The following is a 22,987-nucleotide window of genomic DNA, read 5'->3' on the forward strand; positions in this document are numbered from 1 at the left end:
GTTTATCCTGCTCACACAGTATTTCAGTAAAGCCATTTTTGTTTTTATTTACTCAAATTCAGGGTCTCTTCTATGTTGACATTATCTGTGACTATATTTGTTTCCATTATGAGAATAACTAGAACTCTAAATTCTATACTTTTCACAAATCTATTCCTCTACATCCTTGCCTGTCATTTAATGGAACACCAGGGCACTATATATTGTTTCTTCTGTCACTAGGCAAAATGAATTCCTTCTTAAATCTCCCTTTCCAGGGGAGAAGAAAAGGAACAAAAGGAAATGCCACTGAGCTTTTGACCTCCATTACACAGAGATAAATTGCACATCTCATCCTGTAGGAATTCAGATAAGATGTCAAATGAAGTCACGCCATCAGATTTATAGGGGTTGTATAAAAATACATGCAAGTATGATGTTTCATTAACTTTATAAAGCAATATGTTATAAATAATCTGCTTGTGTTATCTTCACTATCTCTACAGTTAATGCTGTAGAATGGTCAAGTCTTTAATTCCAGGTGAACCAAGCTGTACTCCATCTGTGGAGAACTTCTTATAGCCTGATGTATAGACAGTCATGTTTTAGAACAGTGATTCTCAGCCTTCCTAATGCCGTGACTCTTTAATACAGTTCCTTATATTATGGTGACACCCAACCATAACATTATTTTCATTACTACTTCATAACTGGGATTTTACTACTGTATTAATTATAAGGTAAATATCTGATATGCAAAATACTCCTGTGAAAGGGTTGTTTGACCCCCAAAGTGGTTGTGACTTACAGATTGAGAAACTGTTTTGGGAAGTTATGAAGGTAGTCTATAGGAATGTAATTATTTTGGACAACTATCGTTTGACTGGTGGAATAATCAGATCTGAACTTAACTTGCTGTATGGAAGTTGCAGCCTCCTGGGCTATTCAGAGGCGCCTGCCTTGACTGTCACCCTTGAGAGATGCCTTCCAGCCTCCTCTCACCTCTGCTTCCCATTCCATGGTTCTTACCTAGGGGGTCCTCTGATAAAGAGGTGGCTCCCTCTTGTGCTGACACATCTACTAGCTTTCTTTTCAGGTCCTAAGGGATACTAATATGTGAGTGAAGTATACAAGCAAAGGTATTCAGTGTGAACCTAAAACGTAATTCTGATATTGGTTGGTTTTTTTGTTTTGTTTTGTATTAAATAGATGAATTGTCTCAGCTTTTGCTGATAACTTGGCTTTATAAACAATCTTAGGGTCTCTCAATGAATCTCCCTATGCAAGTTGAGCAGTTCTTTCTTAAGTCACTGGAAAAAGTTTTGGTTTGTTTGTTTGTTGGTTGGTTTTGTTTTCATCAATAGGAACCAGCTATTTCATAAAACCTGTTAGAAGTCAGGTGTGTAGTGACTTATAAAATTCATAACACTATCACAGGGAAAACTAAGGCCCTGTCTAGCTGCTCTGTCAGGACTTTTGGAAGCCACGTGCTGCATGCAGATGGCTCTGCATGCCCCAGCCTTCTTTACATCTTTAACCTTGTCCTCCTTCATGTCAGTGGCTTGCTGAAGAGACATGGGCATGTTGATAAGTGAGAATATCTGTGTAAACCTCTTTAAACAGTTGATGATCTTTCAATATTCTTAACTATTGTTTCATACCTCTTTAAATTAATTATTTTACAAAGTCAAAGTTATATGGCTTTGTAGTGACTCCTAGTATAATCCATCACTTTATTGTTATTTGAAATTTCCTGTTTTTTATATGTTAATGATTGAACCAGGCCAGTTCTCTGCTGCTGACCAACCCCCAGTGCCCAACACTTCCTTTATGAAGTCCTTCACTTCTGGCTTCTTTAATGCTCTTGGATCGAGTACCACACAGTGCATATGATTGGTTTGCTTTCTGGGTGTCCTGTCCACTGGACCAGCCCCTTTATTTGTGACAGGTTCTTGATGTTAACACAGGGATAGTCATGAATGGAATGACCCACTTCCTGCAGTCACCTAATATTGTGGCCAGTAGTCATTGTGGCTGCTGACCCTTTGAGTTGTAGCTATATTGTACTGAGATGTTTTTCTTTATTTTTTAATAAAATAAATCTTTCATAAATAAATAAAACACATGGTTCATTTATGCATTTTATAAATGAGGAAACTGATTTCCTTAAGATTAAGTAGCTTCCCTGGTTATTGTAGAACTGAGCCCAGCCTAAATGACACTAGTCATGTCTATATAATCAGGATTTCCAAATATGCCTCAATTAGTTGTACTGTATTCAGCAACAATCACTCAGAAAAATTAACTTACATTACTAGTATTTTCTTCATTTACTTTTTGGTGCTATTAACTGAACTAGCTATTGGCTGGTTTTCGAAGAAATATGGGCAAGGCTACTATCTTAGTCATTGTTCAATAGCTGTGAAGAGACACCATGACCAAAGCAACTCTTTTATGAGCAGTTTCCTGCCAGCCTGGTCCCAGAGTGATGGGAGATGTAATGTATAATGTAGTACAGATTATAGATAATTACCTATGATAGTCAAAGCTTAGAGTTTAGTTAGGGTTTTCAAGATACACAGAGATGTATTTAAGATAGATAGGAATACTTCAAACCTTTCAAAGGCCTACAGAATATGGCATTTAAAATGATTTAGGGTTTTTCTTGACAATGAGACATAATTGTTCCTGACAACACCACCTGCGTCAAAAAGAAAGATGGACATTGAAGAAACTCGTTATAGAGTTTGCTTCCAATATGACAAAACTAGCCATTTGGACAAGATACTGCTCTTGTCTGGACTGTTTGACTTTGTGCTGTATAAACTGGACATACAGGACACACAGAAAAGTGACTGCTGATTCAAGATGGACATTGCTACAGCGTTCCTGCTTCATGGAAGAGTCTGCCAGACAGTCTACAGGACACAGAAAAAAGTGACTGACAAACTACCAATACAAAAAGACAGTTTAAAGTTTCCTACTTTGCTAAAGAGTCTGCCAGACACACTATGGCCTATGGGCTAAAGATACAAGATTACAAAAAAACTTCGGGTGACCAGGCAGTGAGTTGTCTCTGTCATTTCTAGAGTTTATATACTATCCTTCTGTGGTCTTTGAAGGAATTGAAGACAGATAGTTATGGTTATAGTTTTCCTTAGTTAAGATTCAATGATAAGGTACATAAAGACTCACAAGATAAAATAGATGATAAAATATTTTCTTAAGTCTTACTAAATGTTAATGGACTAAATATTGTTAACTGTGATTCTTATTTGATAACTGTTGTGTTATATATTTTGCTATGTTAAGGTTAAAACCCTTCTTTTTATTTAGACAGAAAAGAGAAGATGATGGGAGATGTCATTCTGTATGTTTCTCATACTGGTTAATAATAAAGCACTGTTGGCCAATAGGAAAGGAAGATAGGAGGGACTAGGAGACAAGGAGGAAATAGGAAGTAGGAAGGAGGAGTCAAGATGGAGAGTCTGGAGAGAGCTGGACGCCAGCCGCCTCCCCGGTAAGAGAAGGCCATGTGAATATACATAGATCAGCAGAAATGGGTTAATAATTAAAGGCAGAGCTAGCGGATAAGAAACAAGTAACCGGGCCAACAGCATTGTATCAAATACAGAGTCTCTGTGTATTATTTGGGGCTGGCGCGGCAGCAGGACTAGACCAGGCGGCAGGCGGAAAAACCGTACTCGTTACACCAGAGCCATGTCAGTCCCAAAGTAATACACAGAGATGGTATTTGTTATAAAGCTGTTGGCCAATAGCTAGAGCTTCTTATTGGTTAGCTTGCCTTAAATATTAATTTATTTCTATCAATATAAGTGTTTCCATGTGGTCTTACCTTACTAGAGAGAGGGACCAGACCTCTTTCTTCTCCCATGGCCTACATCTTGACTCCTCTCTACTACATCTCCCAGAATCCTTGTCTCCTTGTCCTAACTATATTGCTTTCCTATTGGCCAACAGGGCTTTATAAGAGAAATATATTTATAGAATGACATCTCCCATCATCTCTGTCTAAAATAAAAAAGAAGGGCTTTAACTTTAACATAGTAAAATGTGTAACAAAATAGTTACCAAATAAGAACTATAGTTGACAATATTTATTTAGTTCATTAACATTTAGCAAGATTTAAAGAAAGTATTCCATCATCTATCTTTGTGAGTCTAAAGTCTTATATGTGACTTTTCTTTAATCCTAACTAAGGAAAACTATAACCATAACTGTCTTCAACTCCATCAAAGACCACAGAAGAATAATATATAAACTCTAGAATTGACAGACAACTTGCCTGGTCAGTCATCAGAGGTTTTTCTATAATGTTCCATCTTTGGCTCATAGGCCATAGAGTGTCTGGCAGACTCCTCAGCAAAGCAGGAAACTTTAAACTGTCCACCTGTATTGGCAGTTTGTCAGTCACTTTTCTCTGTGTCCTGTGGAATGTCTGGCAGACTTTCCATGAAGCAGGAACCCTGTAGCAATGTCCATCTTGTTTTAACAGTCACTTTTCTGTGAGTCCTACATGTCTAGTTTATACAGCATAAAATCAAACAGTCCAGACAAGAGCAGTTTCTTGCCCAAATGGCTAGTCTTGCCATATTGGAAACAAACTCATAATGAGTTTCTTCAATGTCCATCATCTTTTCTGATGTAGGTGGTATTGCCAGGAGCAGTTGTGCATCACTGTTAAGAATAACCCTAAACCATTTTAAATGCCATAGGTCTTTGAAAGGTCTGAAGAATATCCATCTCAAATATTTCTCTATATATCTAGAAATCCTAACATAAGTTTTGATCATTATAGATAACTATCTATAATCTGTACTAAATTATACATTACATTGTTAATGAGCTATATAAACACAATACCTAAACAAGAGGAGAAATATACACATCACAAAATTGATCTTAAATTGTATCAATAAATGAAAATCCATTCCAAAACAAAGTATTCATTTCTGTACTATAATCCCATTTGTACCTTTAAAAAGAGATTAGTTGTCATTAACCATTTATAACCAACCCAATTTAAATGAAAACAAACATGTATAGACAATACTTGGAAATTTGGGTGTTGTTCTTTTCAAACTGCTTCCTGTTGTCTTGGGAATCCTAAGAAGACACAGAAAATCCTGGCTGTAGTGTCTGGAAGGCTCCCTTGTCCCAGCTGTTTGAATGTTGGATCACCTGGGACATTGTTTCGGGGGGTCTTGCTTGATCAAACCATGTTAGTCTGAAAGGAATCCATAGCTTTTTATTTTCTATAGAAACAAAAATAGAAATTCTTTTCACTAGAAACCTGTCCTTAGACTTAAATTTTGAAGTCAAGGCATTTTAAAAATATATAAGTTGGATTAATTCAGCAGCATTAATAATCAAGTGTATTATAGCAATTGTTTCTTCCTTAGCAACTGAGCAATTTAAAGACAACACAATAACATATAGTACCCAGACTCTCTGTGTATTACTCTATTTCTTTTACTTGTTTTTTTTTTTTTTTTTTTTTTTTTTTTTTGAGACAGGGTTTCTCTGTGTAACTTTGGCTGTCCTGGAATTCACTCTGTGCACCAGGCTGGCCTTGAAATCACAGATACCTGTTTTCCTCTTCCTCCCCAGTGCTGGAATTAAAGGTGTGTGCCACCACACCCAGCTACTCTTTTTCTTTTTTAAAACCACTTTATCCTGTTTCTTTTTTTCTTCCAAGCCTATGTATATTTTTAAACACACTGTAAAAACCTTTTAGGTTTTACTTCATCTGAATCTATTTTTACTGTATATCTCTACCTTTTTTCTAGCCACATGTCTTTTATCTGCTAAACAACATTGATAAAATTAAAGCCAGGCTGTTTTAGCTGCTGGCTTTCCAATATGGCAGAGGTAACTTTACCGTCAGCATTGAGAGTTGTGCTCACCGCCTTGGTCTGTGCTGCCATCAAGCAGCATGCTGCCTGCTTGGAGATGTGGTCATTGACAATGTCAGCTGCTAATACACACCATTCATTTGCTAGCAGGGCCTCTTAAAAGTGTCCTTCGATTTTTTTCTGCTTATGCCAACTCAGGACACCTCCCTTAAAGGAAACTTGAGAGTCTCAGCTTGTCTTTAGCAAAGCAGAGCCCACCTGAGAAAAATGCTGCTACCAAGAAGCCTTGCTTGTCTCTATTGTTTTTAAAATCATTTTTTAAGCTTTTGTTAACTTTTAAGTGGAAGTTCTCAGTACCCATGTTGTAGGCGCCATTTTGTTACAAGCAGTTTCCCGCCAGCCTGGTCCCAGTGCCGTCTCAGTCCCAAAATAGCATACAGAGACACTATTAATTATGAAACTGTTGGCTGGTTACTAGCATTTCTTATTGGCTAGCTCTGTCTTAAATATTAACTTATTTCTATTAATCTAAGTATTTCCACTGGTCTTCCCAGAGAGAGAGAGAAAGGGAGAGGGAGAGAGAGAGAGAGAGTCCAGACCTCTTATTCTTCCCATAGCCTACATCTTAACTCTGAGATAATGTTTTTATGATTCAGCCCCGATCCCCAAGGCTTAGTCCTAGAAAAATGTAAAATGATTCACGGATAATTTTTTAATAAGGATAATGTATTAAAATGTTAATAGATTGTTATGGGTTAAATGATATTGTAATTAATTTTACTTGTTTGTAGCTAGTTAAAAGTACCTACTGGAAAATTTTATTTGACTCCCATTAAATGCCTATCAGGTGCTACTTCTCAATATATTTTAAAACAGAACGTGACCATCCTCATTTGACTCATGAGTTCCCCGAGAGGCTAGCAGGATAATGAGTTCCTTAGCTGCACTCAACATTTAATTGCTGTGTAGAGGCTGGTAATTTTCCATGCTCGACATAGTCTAGGGCAGTTTGTGACCTAGCCACATGGATAAAATAGTTGCTGCAGATTTCAGTCATGGAGTGTGTGAATATCTCAACCTGCAGATGGGTCACAGATGCTGAGTACCACTGGGTTTATCAAGGGAAGTTTGCCCTTGTCTTATTTCCTTTACTCCTTTATTTTCAGTGCTGGAAAACTTGGACCAGACAATTGTCTGTCCCACCTTCAGCTCGCTGGAGAACCAGCAGGATTTCCGAACTCCAGAGTTTGTAAGTATTTCATCTTAAATTGTTACTTGTCATCAAGATTGTTTATGAGAAATAGATCCTGTTCTTCAGTGGTTCAGTCTGGCATGGTACCTCTCTGTGACTATTTGGTCTCTGGTGTCTCTGAGAAGCAGGTTGATGGAACTTGAGCATCCTGGGTTTGATTTCACACTGTGTTTGTGCCCCCTGACAGGAACTCATTCTGTAGGAAAGGAGCGAGATGTTTCCAACATTACCTGCTTTGATGGCTGGTTCTGTGACTATCAGTTTCTGCTTTCCTAACCCTTGGAAATTAGTCTTGACTGAGTACAGACAATGCTCTGGCCTGGGTGCTGTTATTCACCATGGAATGGCCCATTTATCATTTCCTTCAGGAACCTTCAGCAATGCAACCTGGTAGGGCTAGGAATATTTTATTGGTTGTTTCTACCAAAAGGGAAACTAATGGTCCTACTCAGTTAGACACTGAAGATTAGCCATGGCTCCAACCCTCAAGGAATTAAAAAAAAAAAAAAAAAAAAAGGTATTAGATGCCACTGTGATTTTATTAGTGCCTTGTTTAAAGAAAAGCAGAAAAGCATGTAGGGTGCTTTGCAGAATGCCTTTCAAAGCAGAATTTTTTTTTTTTCCTTTTGGAAAGTTGCTCTTTTTTTTTTTTTTTTTTTTCCAAAATAAGTTTTATATTAGGCTCCTAAAGTGCTAGACTCTTGGACTGAGAAGGCATAGCAGCCTTTACCTGGATTTACCCAGCTTTTTCATTGCTGCAAATAACTTGTCTACCATTTCTTTTTGTAATGGAGTGTGTGTGTGTGTGTGTGTGTGTGTGTGTGTGTGTGTGTGTGTGTGTTCATGTTCATGTGCATGTGCACGATCAAGGTGTGTGTCTGTGTATGTGTGTGTGTGTGAGAGAGAGAGAAAAAGAGAGAGGTATCTGGGTGTGTGTGACAGAGAGAGATTCTGTGTGTGTGTATGAGAAAGAGAAAGAGGTGTGTGTGTGTGTGTGTGTGTGTGTGTGTGTGTGTGTGTCTTTTGGAGGGTTTATTTTCAAAGTGTGATATACCTTCACCATTCCAGTAGTTGGCAGAGTGTGACTGCATCACAGATTCTGTGCATTTCCCATCTCTCACTCTTTGTGGATTGCCTGGTATACTGAGCCATGAGTATGGAAACAAGACAGGGCTATAAGCTGGCAAGGATTGCACGTAAAAACTGTACCCTGAGTGCCATTTCATTTCAAAGTGGCGCTTCCATGGTGTCCTTGCAGATGGCCTGCTGTGAAAAGCCCATGGCTCTAATACAGAGGTTTGGCACTCAGTGACTCCCTGTTACAGTCAGTGTGAGTGTCTGTGAAGGGGAACTGTGAGTACACTCCAATAATCCTATGTCTCAAAGGGCACAGCGATTTGATACAAACGAAGACACCACTGATACGGATTTAGCTCGTCTTTTACCCAGCTGAACTGCTTTTAATTGAAACTTTATAAAATATCATAACTAATTTAACAAGAGTTGTATGCAGCAAGGTGCCTCATAAACATACAGACTTTACATCCATTCTCTGCATGGAAATGTAAGTTTTCTCAGCAGTAGGCTGGTGCTTGACCCTCCTTAGCAACATCCATACAGATAGTGCATAGTGGAGATAAAATGTCTATCATTTTCCATCGCCAGCATGCATTTCTTGGCCTTCACATTTTCATTTTCAAAGTTAGAAGAGTGGCTAGTCTAAGATCAGATGACCACAGATGGAATCTAGAATCACCAACTGCAGGTGTCTTGGAGTGACTTATTTCAACCTGGTTCTGAGGGTGTAGAAGCCAGAAGGAAAATCTTCACTTGAGTTTTTACTATTAGAGCATACTCGTACAATATATATGATCCTCCTGTATGTGTACTCAACAACACAATCTGTGTTGTGTCCCTGTGTGCTGCTTTGTTTTTGCCAGCTTGACCCAAACCAAGACACACCTGCAGAGAGGGAATGTCAGCGGAGGCATCGCCTCCATCAGGTTAGCCTACAGCCACCATGTCTGCAGGCATTTTCAGTGTTCATTGATGAAGGAGGGCCACAGTTTACTGCGGGCAGGGGCCTGCCTTGTAGACTTGTAGGGCATGACTTATAGAAGAAAGATCGCTGAGCAAGTCAATAAGTTGGTCAGTTCCTGCCTGAAGTGTCCTATCCTGACTTCCCTTGATGATGAACTGTTACCTGAAAGTGTGATATGAAATAAACGCTTTGCTTCCCAGGTTGCTTTTGATCGGTATTTTATCAGAGCAACAGGAAGCCTGGTTACTGTTTTTTCTAATTATACATTCTTTACGTTCTTACCATCCAGGAAGTAATTCCTGTTTCTAACCTCCCCCCCCTCCACCCACCCACCCCCCCACCCCCCACCCCCGCCCAAAAGGGTTTCTCTATATTGCTATGGAACTAGCTCTGTAGACCAGGCTGGCCTCGAACTCACAGAGATCTGCCTGCCTCTGCCTCCCAAGTGCTGGGACTAAAGGCATACACCACCAATGCCAGGCTCATATTTTTCAGTGTATTCTTTGAGCTTTGCATATATTATGTGTATATCAAATCTTATATATGTATAATATATTCTATCATATCTACCCCTCTACTTCCCCCTCCAGCTCCTCCCTGACTGCCCACTACCATATCTCCCTTCCAACTTCAGTTCCTCTTATGTTTAACCTACTGAGTCCAGTTAGTGCTTCCAGTATGGGCACAGGTGTAGGCCATCCACTGAAGCATGTACAATTTCTAGGGTAGGGATAGGGGGATGCACATCCCTAAAGGAAATGGACTCTTCCCCCAGGCAGCCAATAGCTCCTCTGCTGGTGTGGGGCTTCAGGAAGAAATTCTTCATGTTGCCATCACCTTACCTGTTTGTGATGCTCATGACACACAAGTTCTTTCAAAGCTTGTAAACGACTGCTTGTGTTTTCTTCCCAGCACCATTGTTGCCAGTACTCCCAGGCCCACAGTAAACATATATTTTCCGATGCTGTCTCCATGGTAAACAAGCAGGGTAAGGGGAGGTCCCTTGGGAATAGGACACTCCAGGGAACCTAGTGTTATATTTAAGAGGCAGGAGGAAGGTGTAGTGTTGGGGAAGACAACTCTGCTCTTACAGACAAGTGAACCAGCCTGATGCCAGGACATCAGGTAAGTTGATGCAAACCAGATCTTTAAATTGCGGCCAATGATGGGACCTGGGAATCAGAAGACCTAAGGGCAGAGCAAAGTTGCAAACCATACTAGGAAAAACAAAAGAAATTGGAAACATCAACTTTCTATTTTTTTTTTTTTTTCCTCCTAACCTGGCATTTTGGCGGTTCAGTTGCAGTTTGCCGAATTGTAGGAAGCCACAGAATGTGTTTGTTCAAGCCTTATTCTCAACTAGTTGAGACTTTGGGCAGATCAAGAACCTGTGGTTTTTATGTAACCATTATTTATCTAGTTTGTTCAACAGGGGGAAGAATAGAGTGTTCTTCAGTTTGCTTTCTTTAGAAGGTCTATTTTAGAGCAGCATTCACTGACTAGCCTTGGTCACTGCTATTGGAAGGAATGTCACACTCATGTGTCTAGTGTGATTCTCGGGATGAGCCTGGCTGTGGTAGGGTCTCTGAGTAGTTAATCCTGAGTAGACGGACATCCCTGTTAGCTGCCTGTAGCCTAAGGACAGCCGCGGCTCCCCTGCCCTCCTCTCTTCTTCCTGTAGCCTCTGCTTAGCCTTCTCACTCCCCCACACAGGTCCTCACTCTTGGCTGCTTTTTGCTCCCTTTGTAAACTGAAGCCATTGAGTTAGCCAGAACGCCACAATGTTAACAGGGTGAACAGAGATGTAGACACCAGGGGCATGTGTTCTTGTGATCTCTGACTTGTAGGAACTTGGGACATGTTAAAGCTAGAAATGTTGGCATATGCCCACTGTGGGGTAAGGGCACATGTGTGGGAGGGTGTCAATACGAAAAGGCTAAATACTGGTTTACAGAGAAACTTGGTGGTCTTGTATGGTAGGCAACCATTTCAGTCCTGGTGCAGTTTTGCTTGAGTACAGTGAAAATAGTTAACATTTTATTGCGATTGTTTTCCCTATACTGCTATCTTTAAACAAAGCCAAACATTATTGTTTGAGGCACATGCACCATGCCATTCTTGTGGAGAGCAGAGTTGGTTCTTTCCCTTCACCTTTACATGGGTTCTAGGGATTCATGGACCCCTCAGGTGGTTAGGCTTTCATATCAGGCAGCAAGCAGCTCTTCCCATTGAGCTATCTTGCATCCTGCAGAGGCCCTCCGTACTGTTTTCTCACTATTACCTGCTCTCTTCCATGAATGAAGTCTGATTCATCACATTATGGTTTCTGAAGAGGTCAGTTCATGATCTAGAGAGATGGTGGCTGTCTGAATGACAACTGTCTTTTGTCATGGGTGGAAATAGACTTGGAGGATTAGGATTCTGGGGAAGAAAACGGTGAAAATGAGGCTGGGAACTGAGTGCCTGAGCCTTGGCTCCTCTTGAAGAGTTCAGACCGGGAAGTAGAGGGTGGAGTGAGGTTGCTCAGTGGTAAGGGCTAGCCTCCAAGCCAGTTAACCTGAGTTTGATCTCCAAAATCCAGGTGGTGGAAGGAGAGGACTGACCCACAGGTTGTCCTCTGAGTTAAACACATGTGTGCATGCATGCAAGTATGCACTCAAATGCCACACACACAAAATAAATAAATGTAAGAACTAAACAAACCCAGAGGCTATAAAAATAGGCCACAGACTTAGAACTTGGGATTGATTCCACCCCTATAGCAATGGAACAATAAAGTGTCCTGCTAGGTAGGATGTCCCAGAATCCCAGGATGCCCAAGACTTCCAGTCCCACACTGGTTAAGAGCTCTGCAGGGTAAATTCAAAAGCTAGTGAGTTGTGGCCAGCTCTATAGACTTTACTTCATTCTTAGACCCAAGGAGTTGGACGTTAGGGTCAGCAATGGAGAGAGGTGATGGTCATGTTCGCTTCTAGAAACCCTAACTATTAACAATGACCCAGGAACTTACAGTCTGAGCACACACAGTTGAGAGATGGGGTGTGAAGGACTTTGATATAATATCCCTGCATCAGCCTGTAACCACAGTCAACATGGGATTATGGAGATGGAAGGCTAAGGGACTGTTTTGTGAGCTGAACCCCACTGTTGCACCCCATCTGCCTTTGCATATAATTCTCCTGACTTCGTGATGGGGATTGCCTTTCTGTACTCATTTCTCTTATTGGTTAATGAATAAAGCACTGTGTGGCTAGTGTCCAGGCAGGAAGGATAGGCAGGACTACCAGAGGAGGAGAATTCTGGGAAGTATAGGCAGAGAGGAGTCGGCATGTGAGCCTGGGAAGAGAGAACTGAAGTCAGGCGTTCTCTGGTAAGATAAGACCATGTAGTAATACACAGATTAGTAGTTATGGATTAATAATTAAGACACAGCTAGCCAATAAGAAGCCCAAGCCACCAGCCAACAGTTTCATAGTTAATATAGAGTCTGTGTGTTTATTCGGGGCTCTTGGGTGGCAGGACCTGCCGGGCCATGACACTCATGCTTACAAAATGGCACTCCACGTGGCAGGAATAATCTTACCACTTCTGATCTCTTGTTAATTGATATTATTTTGTTATTTATTTTCTACCAAATTTGGAATAAATAATAAAATTTGGATCAGCCAAATAATATTAGGATTGCAATAGGCTAAACCAGGAAGGTTAGAAGTTATGGGTTTTAGTAACTAAATTAGAAAACAGTCTCAGAAAGATGAGTGCTAAAGAGTAGAGAGATTAGGTGTGATTTTATTAGAGGAGATGTCACTGGGAGTAGTTTTAAAATGCCATGCGATTCCCAGTTAACTCTCTCTCCCTCAGTCTAGAGAGAGGCAGTCTCCATATGCGAGTTCTCAGCTCCTGCTTCAGCACCATGCCTGCCGACTGCCACGCTCCCCACCATGATGGTCAGGGACTCTACTCCCTTCTGGGATAATAACCCCAAATTAAATGCTTTCTTTTGTAAGTTGCCTTGGTTTTACTATATCTTAGCATAGCAGTAGAAAAGTAACCAAGGGGCTGGAAAGAGCACAAGTATGCTGGAGAAATCTAAAATGAGTGTTGACAGGAACAAGAGCCTGTGTGAGGTGAGCAACTGTAATTATTGGCTGACAAAATCTAGAATCGCACTGGAGATATGTCTGGGAAGGAAGTTCCTAGATTGAGTTAGTTGGGGGAGGAAGACTCACTCCAAAGCTTAGGTGAAACTCTTCCCTGGACTGAGGTGCCTGGCTGAATCAAAAGGAGACAGCCAGCTAAGCACTGGCATCCGTTTCTTTTTCTTCCCCGTCATGATAAACTGTGTCTTTTTTAACTGTGAGCTAAAAATAGCCCTTGTTCCCTCAGGTTGCTTCTAGTCAAGTGTTTGACCCTTCCAAGTAGAAAAGTAACTAATATGATCACGACAATGGCCGTGTGTGCGGCCATTCAGGGCCAGTATGGTGGGTCATGGTGACAAGGGGGAGGGATGGAATAGGCAAGCATATGATTTAACCAGGTTGGATTGTCTCGAGTCAGATCAGCAACACAAGCCAAGGGTGAAAGAGCTAAGGGGTATTTGAAGATGGACATGAGACCTCCAGGTTTATGGGTTCAGATGCCAGCCTGGTTGACACTTTTTGAAGTTGGAATGTTCTAGAGAGGATAAGGGAAAGGTGATTGCTGAGGTGAGGTATCAGATGCTTATAACTGAGGGGACATGTATCAGTCTTCCAGATCTCAGCTAAGACACTTGCACAGAGAAAGAGGAAAGGCTTTCTTTGGCTCACAGTTTGAAGTTCCAGCGCATGACTGACTGGCAGAATTGCTTTGGGTCTGTGGTGAGGATTGAGGAGTTGCATGACGGAGTAGAACCTGTCCTTTCATGGCCTGTAAGCAAATAAAGTGAAGATGGGCCAGAATCTACAACTGCCTTAAGGACACACCCTGATGAACTTACAGGCCCCACCTCCTAAAGGGTCTGCCACCTCAACAGGACTCCCAGTGGACTAAGCTTTCAACACAAGATACAAACTATGGTAGAGGAGAAAAGATGGAGTCTGGTTCATAAATCATAGACAGGGCTCAAGAAGAAGGGCATGGGAGGGTTCTCAGGGCACAGCTGGGGAGGAGTCAGCCTGGCATGGGAGGAGCCCACATCTGCTCAGGACCTGGATCAGGAAGCTGTGCAGGATTCTAGCAGTCATAAAGGGAGGCTCGGAGATTCACCAGCTAACAACTGCTTTCAGCCACTGAGGGTGAGGAGGGTGCAGAGCAGAGGCAGGGAGAGGGAGAGGGAAGGAGGGAGGGAGGGAGGAAGGGAGAGAGAGAGAGAGAGAAAGAGAGAGAGAGAGAGAGAGAGAGAGGAGAAGGAAGGGAACAGAAAAATCAGGAAACGGTTCTAAGATTTCTTGGCAGCAGAGAGATCAGAATGGGGCTGGTGATCCCATCTGTCCCCTCATAGAGTCCCTCAGACATGGAGAATTGAGAGACGGTTTCAGCTAGAGGGTGTGAAGACAGTGTCACCGGCAGGAGGAACTGTGATGTGACTTTAGAGAAGGAATGAAAAGAAGGAAGAGGAAGTGACTAGAAACAGACCAAGGTCTCTGGCCTCTTTGTGACAGCAGAAGAATGTGGCACTGGCCAGAAAGGGAGGGAACCTTCCTGAGAGATGGCAGTGTCCTTTATTGGCTATGGCAGTTAGGGACGAGAGCATTGATGACCAGCAGCTATGCTGCTGAGGAGCTACAGGGTGCCCAAAGCCAGGGCTGAGAGCTGGGTATCGTGTGGTGAAGGGAGACACATGGTGGAGTGGGCAGTGTGAGTATAGCAGAGTTGTGGGGAGCAGCGGTGGGGAAGTAGGTGGTCCATTCTGGGAGAACTCAAGTAAGGGGCTCTCTAGGTACATTCTGCTCACATGGCCTTATCAGAGATTTCCCCCCAAGATGGTGACTAATCTAGAATCGTGTGGAAAAGTCAGTTTTGTCCTCTCCCTGGTATGGGGTTTTTCTGAGAGAATAATCTACCAGAATTTTGTTTGCAGATTTTGTTTCCAATAGGGGGGTAGGGGGTTTGTTTCAATGCTGGTTGTGAAGACTTTGTATTTGTAATGCTAGTGCTAGGTAAGCTGAGCAGTTGCATAGTGAATTCCAGGCTAGCCTGCCTCCCCGCCACCCCGAAGACAAAAAAGCCAAACAACAAAAATCCAATCAAAATGGATTTAAGAATTTTAATCATTTAATGCCCCCAACCCCTTTGTTTTCTAAGGCAGCTGGATACCAGAGCGATTGAAAAGTACTTTATTGTGGGTTCAAATCCATGGTCTTTCTGATTAATCTCCTGAATCAACTGAAGTCCCACACTCTGCCTCCAATTCCAAGATGCTCAGGATGAGTCCTGTGGGAGTGATATGGCACTGTCCCCTCAAGCATTCCCTCACTCAGATGCACACACTTCTCGTGTGTAAACAGTTGTACAGGATGGCTTTGTCCTGTGTCTTCTGCACTGACCTTTCTAAATGGGAAGAGAAAAGGACCTCAGTGCCCCCAGTGCCAAGCACACCAACAAAGGAATTTTGTTTTTGACTTGGCAGAAGGACTTTCATAAGAGGAGTGAAATCAAAGATGAATGAACCAGTAAGAACCGCTCATTTAGGTCATTTTGCTGTTTGGCATTCACAGGGTGTTTTAACATTGCAAGCTTGCTCTGCATCCAGGGGAAAGTATAATGAACCAGGTACTCTCTCTGAATATGGAAAAATACTTACTTGCTCTGTGTAGCTGATCCAGAGGCTGAATTTATGAATTATTAGATTTGAGGAGGATGAACAGAAGTGGGCAGACATGAGAAGATGCCATTCAGAAATTTCTGTCTGAGTCACATCTGTGGAGTGCAGAAGCTCTTTTCCAAGAGGAATGGTGGTAATTAGACCATAGGACCATCCAGGCCAAACCCTGGAGCCAATTTAACTTAAAATGCTAACAAATCCCATTCTGTACATTCTGTACATCATTAAATCACCAATTTAAAACTGTTAAAATAAGCCAGTCCGGTTGCCTCGGCCCTAGCCACCTGGGAGCCGAGGCAGGTGGTTTGCAAGTTCAAGGCTACCCTGTCTCAATAGAATCTGGCTGGTCCAGAGATAGTGATTGCTTAGTATGCTCACCACTCCTGGCTCAAACCCAAGCACCCCATCCCCACAACTCTGAAGTAGGTAAAAATAAAGTACATCATCAAATCAACAAATGCTTAGTGTGACAATGTGCATAAACTGATTGATTGCTTTTTGAGTAATGATAGACAAGGAAGCAGCAGCGATAGGCCCTAAGGGGAGGAAGCTAGTTCCACATAGGAGGTGACAGAGCAAACACACTGTAAAGCTTCTGCAATGGAATTGAATTTTGTGGAAGTAGTTAAACCCTATCAAGCAGCCACAGGTGTCCAGGCTGCTCAGAATTGTTCCAGAGAAGTACACCTGTAATCTCTGTCTTGGGATCAGAGGCAGGAAGATGGCTAGTTCTAGGCCACAGTGAGATTGCCAAAGTGTCAGAGAAGAGTCAGATCGCTCCAGATAGGTTTAAACTTTCTGGTTGGTGTTATGTGTCTTGCAGCGTATCCAAAAGCTGAGATACTGGTGTGCCCCAGTGAGTCATCATGAGATGATGTGAGGTATTATAGGTACCAGAAAACTAAAGTGACAAATGGGACATTAAAAAAAAAAATGGGGGAGGGCATTGATTTAGGGGAAATACTGAATACAGACCAAACTGATAAGTGAGTATGTCAAAGCAGGATTGTTTGTCTCCTAGAACGTTATGAAGAGTCTTTAAGTAGATTGTTTATGAATGTTAGAAAGAGGTCACCAGGAGCCAGCAGGAGGTTGATCATGTCAGCCTGAACATGTTATTTTTTAATGAAATTATTAGACAGGTGGAGTAGATGAAAATGACTATATGTTCATGGGCTTTGATTTTAGTCAGGGGATGCAGGAGGGGAGCGCCTTTAAAATGAAGAAATACAGTCCTGAAGGTTGCACTTACTAGGTAATTGATCTTGGGAAGAATGTGGATAATGGATGAAAATCAATTTTCAGAGGAGACAAATCAACATGAAGTACGCTCCTGTCCCTGATTCATAAATCCTAGCTGTGTAAGTAAAGAGCGAAGCTGAAGGCAGATGACCTGGAGCGCTGAGGCCTTGGACCAATTTAGCACAGAATGCACTGAGCCAGTGATAACAGTGTCAGGAAGTCAATGGAGATCCAGGCTGCATCCACACCTGCCCCCAGAGAAAACAGACTCAGGCTTCTGCTCAGGGTTGGTGAAGCCACCTCCTGATCGGAGTGCCCCCTTTGGGAAGGGACCTATTGAGAGACAGTTCCTGAAGACTGTCAAGCAGTAGCAAATGGTCCATAATGCTACAACATAGGGCATGTCTTCCCTTCCTTTCTTTATGCTTTACAAATTAAAAATCCATTTTACAAAGCTATCTCTAAAAAATTTAAATTACTCATGTGTGCATATACATGCATATGCATGCAGGTATCTAAGGAGGCCAGACATGTGCCATCCCATTGAGCTGGAGTCACAAGTAATTGTGATCTGCCCATTGTAGGTGCTGGGCACTGAACTGAGTTCTTTTTGGAGGGTAGTAAGTATTCTTGAACTCTTGAGAGACACCTCTCTAGCCCTGTAATGTGTAACTTTAAAGACCATGAATATCAGGAAGGCAAGGATGGCTGATAGACTGTATTTCAGGAGGAGGGCTTCTCTCCATGGAAACACTCAACAACCTAGCTATATTCTGATGTAGTCAGATGAACGGGGCCAGATGAGGACAATGGACACATGAATCAGGATATGTCAGTGGGTAGAAAGACAGACCATGGGTGGTTCACATAGAGCAGGACCCATTAATGGGACTGTGGAATGATAAAGAGTGGCTGCGAATACCCTTTGCCTCTGGTTCAGTGTATCTCACTTGCATCTGAATTATTTCGTTTTTTATCTTCCCCACACTCAACCCATAACGATCAGCCTCAGGATGGTGATTGGTTAAAATCCTTTGCTGCTCATAACCATTCGTTCCACCTGGTTTTATTCCTTCGTTTTCAGAAATCCGTGACTGTAAATGTCTCGTGAATCCTGCCTCACAAAACATCACATTGGACATTCAGTGAGCTTTCTGCTCTGTGGGGATGTCAAAATTAATTTAACAAAAAACATGCTGAGGAAGGCAGGAAGCCCTGGGCATTCTGAACAGTTATGATGTCTGTATTTACCACGGATCTCTTCTGACTAGAAGGCATCTGGAAGCATAGCACAGAAATGGCCAGGAAAGTTAAGAGTCTGCTGGCCAGCAGCCTGACCGTGCCATGACCTGCAGCAGCATGTATGGGGAAACACGCTAAAAATGTAAAGAGAAAACACAGGATGTGTCAGGAATGTGAACGCAATAAGAATTCACAGGATTCCTGGGAAATGAAAGAGGGGAGACCAGGACCAGTGGGATTGGTACTATGTCTATCCCTTTGGTATTTTGCACTTTGCAAGATCCCTTAATTTCTGAAGCCTTGTTAATGGTAGTTTTCTGTTATTTCATCAAATAGAAATAAAAGGTGCATCTTTATTATAAGTCTTAAATTCTTGTTTTGCATTTAGTGTGTGTGTGTGTGTGTGTGTGTGTGTGTGTTCCACATATATCTTGGTGTGTATGTGGAAGCCACCCTTATACTCTGAGCCATCTTACTGGTCCTATTAAAAGTCTCATGGATTCCTTAAGCCAGTCTCTGGTAAGAAACTGTGGAAACACTTACCTAGAAAACCCAAATTTCTTCTTTAAAGGAAAAGTGCATTTGTAGCGCTCCCCCCTCCCCCAGTCACCTTTGGAGATACAGATTAATGTGACCTGACAGATTGTAATTATTACCAGACAGCATCTTCATTAGTTACAATGAGCAAGCCAGTACTGGAGCGCTCTGTTCTACAATGTTAACATGAATTAGAATATAGCAGGTCTGCATCTGAGTTGTTGCTGGGGTAAAATTTGGTCTCAGTTAAACGCCAGAAAAACCAGACCATCCAATTTAACAGGCCGTTCAGTGGGGCTTTTGTGTCAACTATGCTCTCTGCAGCTTCAAGAGCTTTTTTGTTGTGGGTTTGCAGACAGGGTCCAACTGTTAGCCCAGGCTGGCCTTGAACCATTGATCCTACTGCCTCAGCCTTCTGAGTTCTGGAGCCACAGGCATGCCCCCACTGCACCCTGAAACGTCATGTATATTTAAGGTAAATATGTGACATGCAAAGTAAGAATGAAGAAGATGAGAGCAGTGAGGAACTTTTAAGATTTTAAAACATTTTTGCATCCTGGTAGGAACTGTTCTTTTTGCTGTAGGCAGAAGCTGTTCCCACTAGGAAGTGGAGCCTGAGCTAGAACTGGGGCACTGGAAGCCTCTGTGTTCTTCCTGGCTCTCCCTTGAGCTCCGAAGACAACTTCCTCTTTGCTTTAGGACTTCCACTTGCTTACACATAAAAAAAACAGGAGAGTCAGCCGTAGGTTTCTTCGCCAGCATATGGTGCAGCGAGAGGGTGCACAAGGATTGAGAGACATTTGAGCAATGTGGAAAACATGTCCATAAAATGGTCACGGGTACTTGTCAGTGTACAGGCCCAAGCATTGATGTGGCCACAGAGCACATTGCTCAACCAGCCCTGCCACTTTTCTTTTAAGTGCCGTCACACTGTGGGTATCAGAAATTGGCTCCGTTCTTAGAAGACAAGGTTTTTAAAGCATTGATAGCATGTATCCCCGAGAAAGTACAGTTATCATTTCTTACATACTGACTAAATCATCAGTGGGTTGGGAATGAATTATACCTAGCAGCGTTATAAAATGACAACAGCACAATTGGTTAACAAATATATTGAGACCTTTCTAAAACTCGCTAATAGAATTTTTAATGAATTAGGAATGAGACCTATTTAAATTATTCAGTTTTGAATAAACCACCATCGACCACTAAATTTTGTAGTAAAATTTATTCATCTAGTCATTCAATATTTATTAACCCATGTGCTCAGTGGGAAAATAAAAAAGAGTGCATGTCAGATGTTTTCCCTCAGGGCCAAGAGTGGCACACTGTCTACCTGTGTGTCCAGGTGGTAGCTGTATGTGCAGGTGATACTGGCTGGTCAGTGGCTGAAAGGCTGTGAGGTCCTTTGGAGTGTTAGATAAGTCCCAGGATGTATACAGAGTACTGCCTGGGAATGAGAATGACCTAAACAGTGCTCTAAACAAAGGACTGGGCCGTACTCTGCTTACTCCTGGTTGGAACCTGCGTGTGTTCATGTAAACCTTACAAAGACAACTTACTATGCGCCTAGGTTGTTTTGGCAGGAAGTAGTAATTTTCCTCAGTGCCTTTGTTCCCTCCACTCTTCTTCCTTGGGACCACAGCCTCCCATTACCACTATGTCACCCACTGGTACGCAAGCTTGGAAATGCTTCCTTTAAAAATGCAAACCAGTCCATTCATTCTGTGATGCATAGTGGAATTTCTCCCCCATTGCTTCATCTGCCTTATTATAAAATGTCATGGGATAAATGGGGAATTAATTTCAGTTCATTTATTTAATAATATTTATCCATTTAATGTTTTTGTAAGTCTCTTGGGAAATGGCATAAAAAGATGACACAGTCTGTGTCCCCTTGGGGCATATGTTCTAGTGAGAGACAGACTTTAATTAAGCCATTGCACAAATAGCTCAACAATTAGAATGGCGAGACATGACATTTCAAGAGAGGGTAAGGTGCTCTGAGTTATAAGGGAGGAAACCTCAGCAGGCAGGCAAGGGAAGGCCCCCTGAGACTTTACCAGGGAAGATAAAGGAGATCCTAGAAGGACCTACAGGTACAACGATGAGGCGAATAACCACTGAAGCCCCAGCTGTACAGGAAGGGGTAAAACAGGAGGTTGTGGAGCTCAAGGCTGTCCCAAGAGTCACAGGAAGACCCTCAGCTTCATCTCAAACAAGCAAAGCAGACACAAAAAAAAAACCTTAAAGAGATAGACTGCAACTGCATTGGGATGGAGTTACTGATTTTCTATGTCATCTACCTTTGCAAACCAGCAAGATTAGATCCTTAGTATTTATCTTTTGCCAACTAATTTTAAGACTTTAGCAAAGTGGTTTCATTAAATGTTTTCACTGGACTGTGTAAACTCAAGCCAGTGAACAAGAATCCACTGAACTGCTTTTCCTGGTATTATGGGTTAAAAGCAAAACAAGTTTTACTTTCAGCGTCATAGTCCAATTAATATATGACAATATGTTATATATGCATGGCATCATACTATGGTAATTTATATAATGCAAAATTAGGAGAATGGTATAGAGCCATTCCTCTCAACTTTTATGGCCTTACATTTTATATTGAGTAATGAGGACTTACATAATGTTCAGTATACGAGAACTTAAAATGGAGAAAGTGAACGCATTTGTTAATAAATTTGAATATAACCAATAATAAGCTAAAGGACGATAATATAAACTAATATTGAAGTATGGTAATGTGCATTAACATATTTTAATATAAAACCTTTTATTCTTGTAAAGTAACTTATCATGGGAGAGGTGATGTAATTTTATGTATTTTGCAAGTCTGCATAAGAGTAGGTAGCTGGATTTTCACATTTGCTTGTTTAGTTCAAAGTAACGCATGGACTGGAAAAATAGTTCAGCAGTCAAGAGCACTGGCTGCTCTTCCAGAGGACCCAAGTTCGAGTCTCAGCACTCATGTGGCGGCCATAACTGTAACTCCAGGCTCTGGGGTCCAATGCCCTCTTCTAGCTCTATGGGCACCAGACAGGCAACATGGTACACAGACATGCATGGAAGCAAAGCACTCATACACATAAAGTGTATTTTTAGTGGCAACACATTGTTTGGGCTGTATGGATTATTCGGGCCTACATAGGTTTCCATTGGATGAGGAAGGACTGTTTCAGAGCCACTTTATGTAATTGTGTATTCTTGGGTTTCACATCAAAACTCAGCAGCTGGTAGTTTTGAACAGTTGGTTGTGCCTTAGAATGTAAAACCACATAAAAGTTTCATACATTTTGGAATGAACCCAAGTATGATTTTTACACCATGCACAGGACAGTTGGAAAACAGTTCAAAGTAGATATTACAGATTAGTAGCTCTTACAAATGTTCGCTTATACAAAATGAGGAAAAAACATTCACATTTCTTAACATTACCTTCTGTCTCAACAAAAAGCCACTATTAGGAAGCTCTCAGATGGCCATGGTGCATGCAGTTATGCTGAGTTCTAATACTTGCTTGAGGTTTTTAGGACATTGTCATTAACAACAAACACATTTTCCTGTAAGTATCTGCCAACTCTACCTTTGGCATTATGGCCAGATGTCGGTCACTTGTCTGTGGAGTAGAAGGAGTACTTCCTGTTTCAGTGTACACCCCAGAAGCACTTACCCTGAGATGTCAGGGAACTTGGATGTGTAGATAACTGTGTTTTATGAGAGCATCTCTCTTCACACAGCATGTTAAACAGCTGCAAGATGAGCGTGTCAGTTAGTAAAGCTGCCGACTGTCACTGTGCATCCGGGGCTTTCGTGTGCACAAGTGTGGGTGTGGAGTGATTAAAGACACAGTGGAACCACCGTGTTCGGTAAAGTGGAGCTTCCTACCCTTTCCCACTCTTTGAAAAGACAGATACAGGTGTTTTGCCTGTGTGTGTTTGTCTGTATATCACATGTGTGCTGTGTGCTACCAGTGGAGGCCAGAAGAGGGCATGGA

General features: G+C 41.8%; 1 protein-coding gene across 1 annotated transcript in view; it reads left to right on the plus strand.

The window, feature by feature from the left end:
* Ano6 (anoctamin 6) overlaps positions 1 to 22,987 on the plus strand; it is a 173,474-nt gene that overhangs the window by 65,351 nt on the left and 85,136 nt on the right. Inside the window, exon 3 of the mRNA XM_051189739.1 lies at positions 7,023 to 7,105. Coding sequence (XP_051045696.1) covers positions 7,023 to 7,105 — 83 coding nt within the window. The remainder of the gene's footprint in view (positions 1 to 7,022; positions 7,106 to 22,987) is intronic.

This window comes from Phodopus roborovskii, unplaced genomic scaffold (assembly GCF_943737965.1).
Source record: "Phodopus roborovskii unplaced genomic scaffold, PHOROB, whole genome shotgun sequence".
Classification (NCBI taxonomy): Eukaryota; Metazoa; Chordata; class Mammalia; order Rodentia; family Cricetidae; genus Phodopus; species Phodopus roborovskii.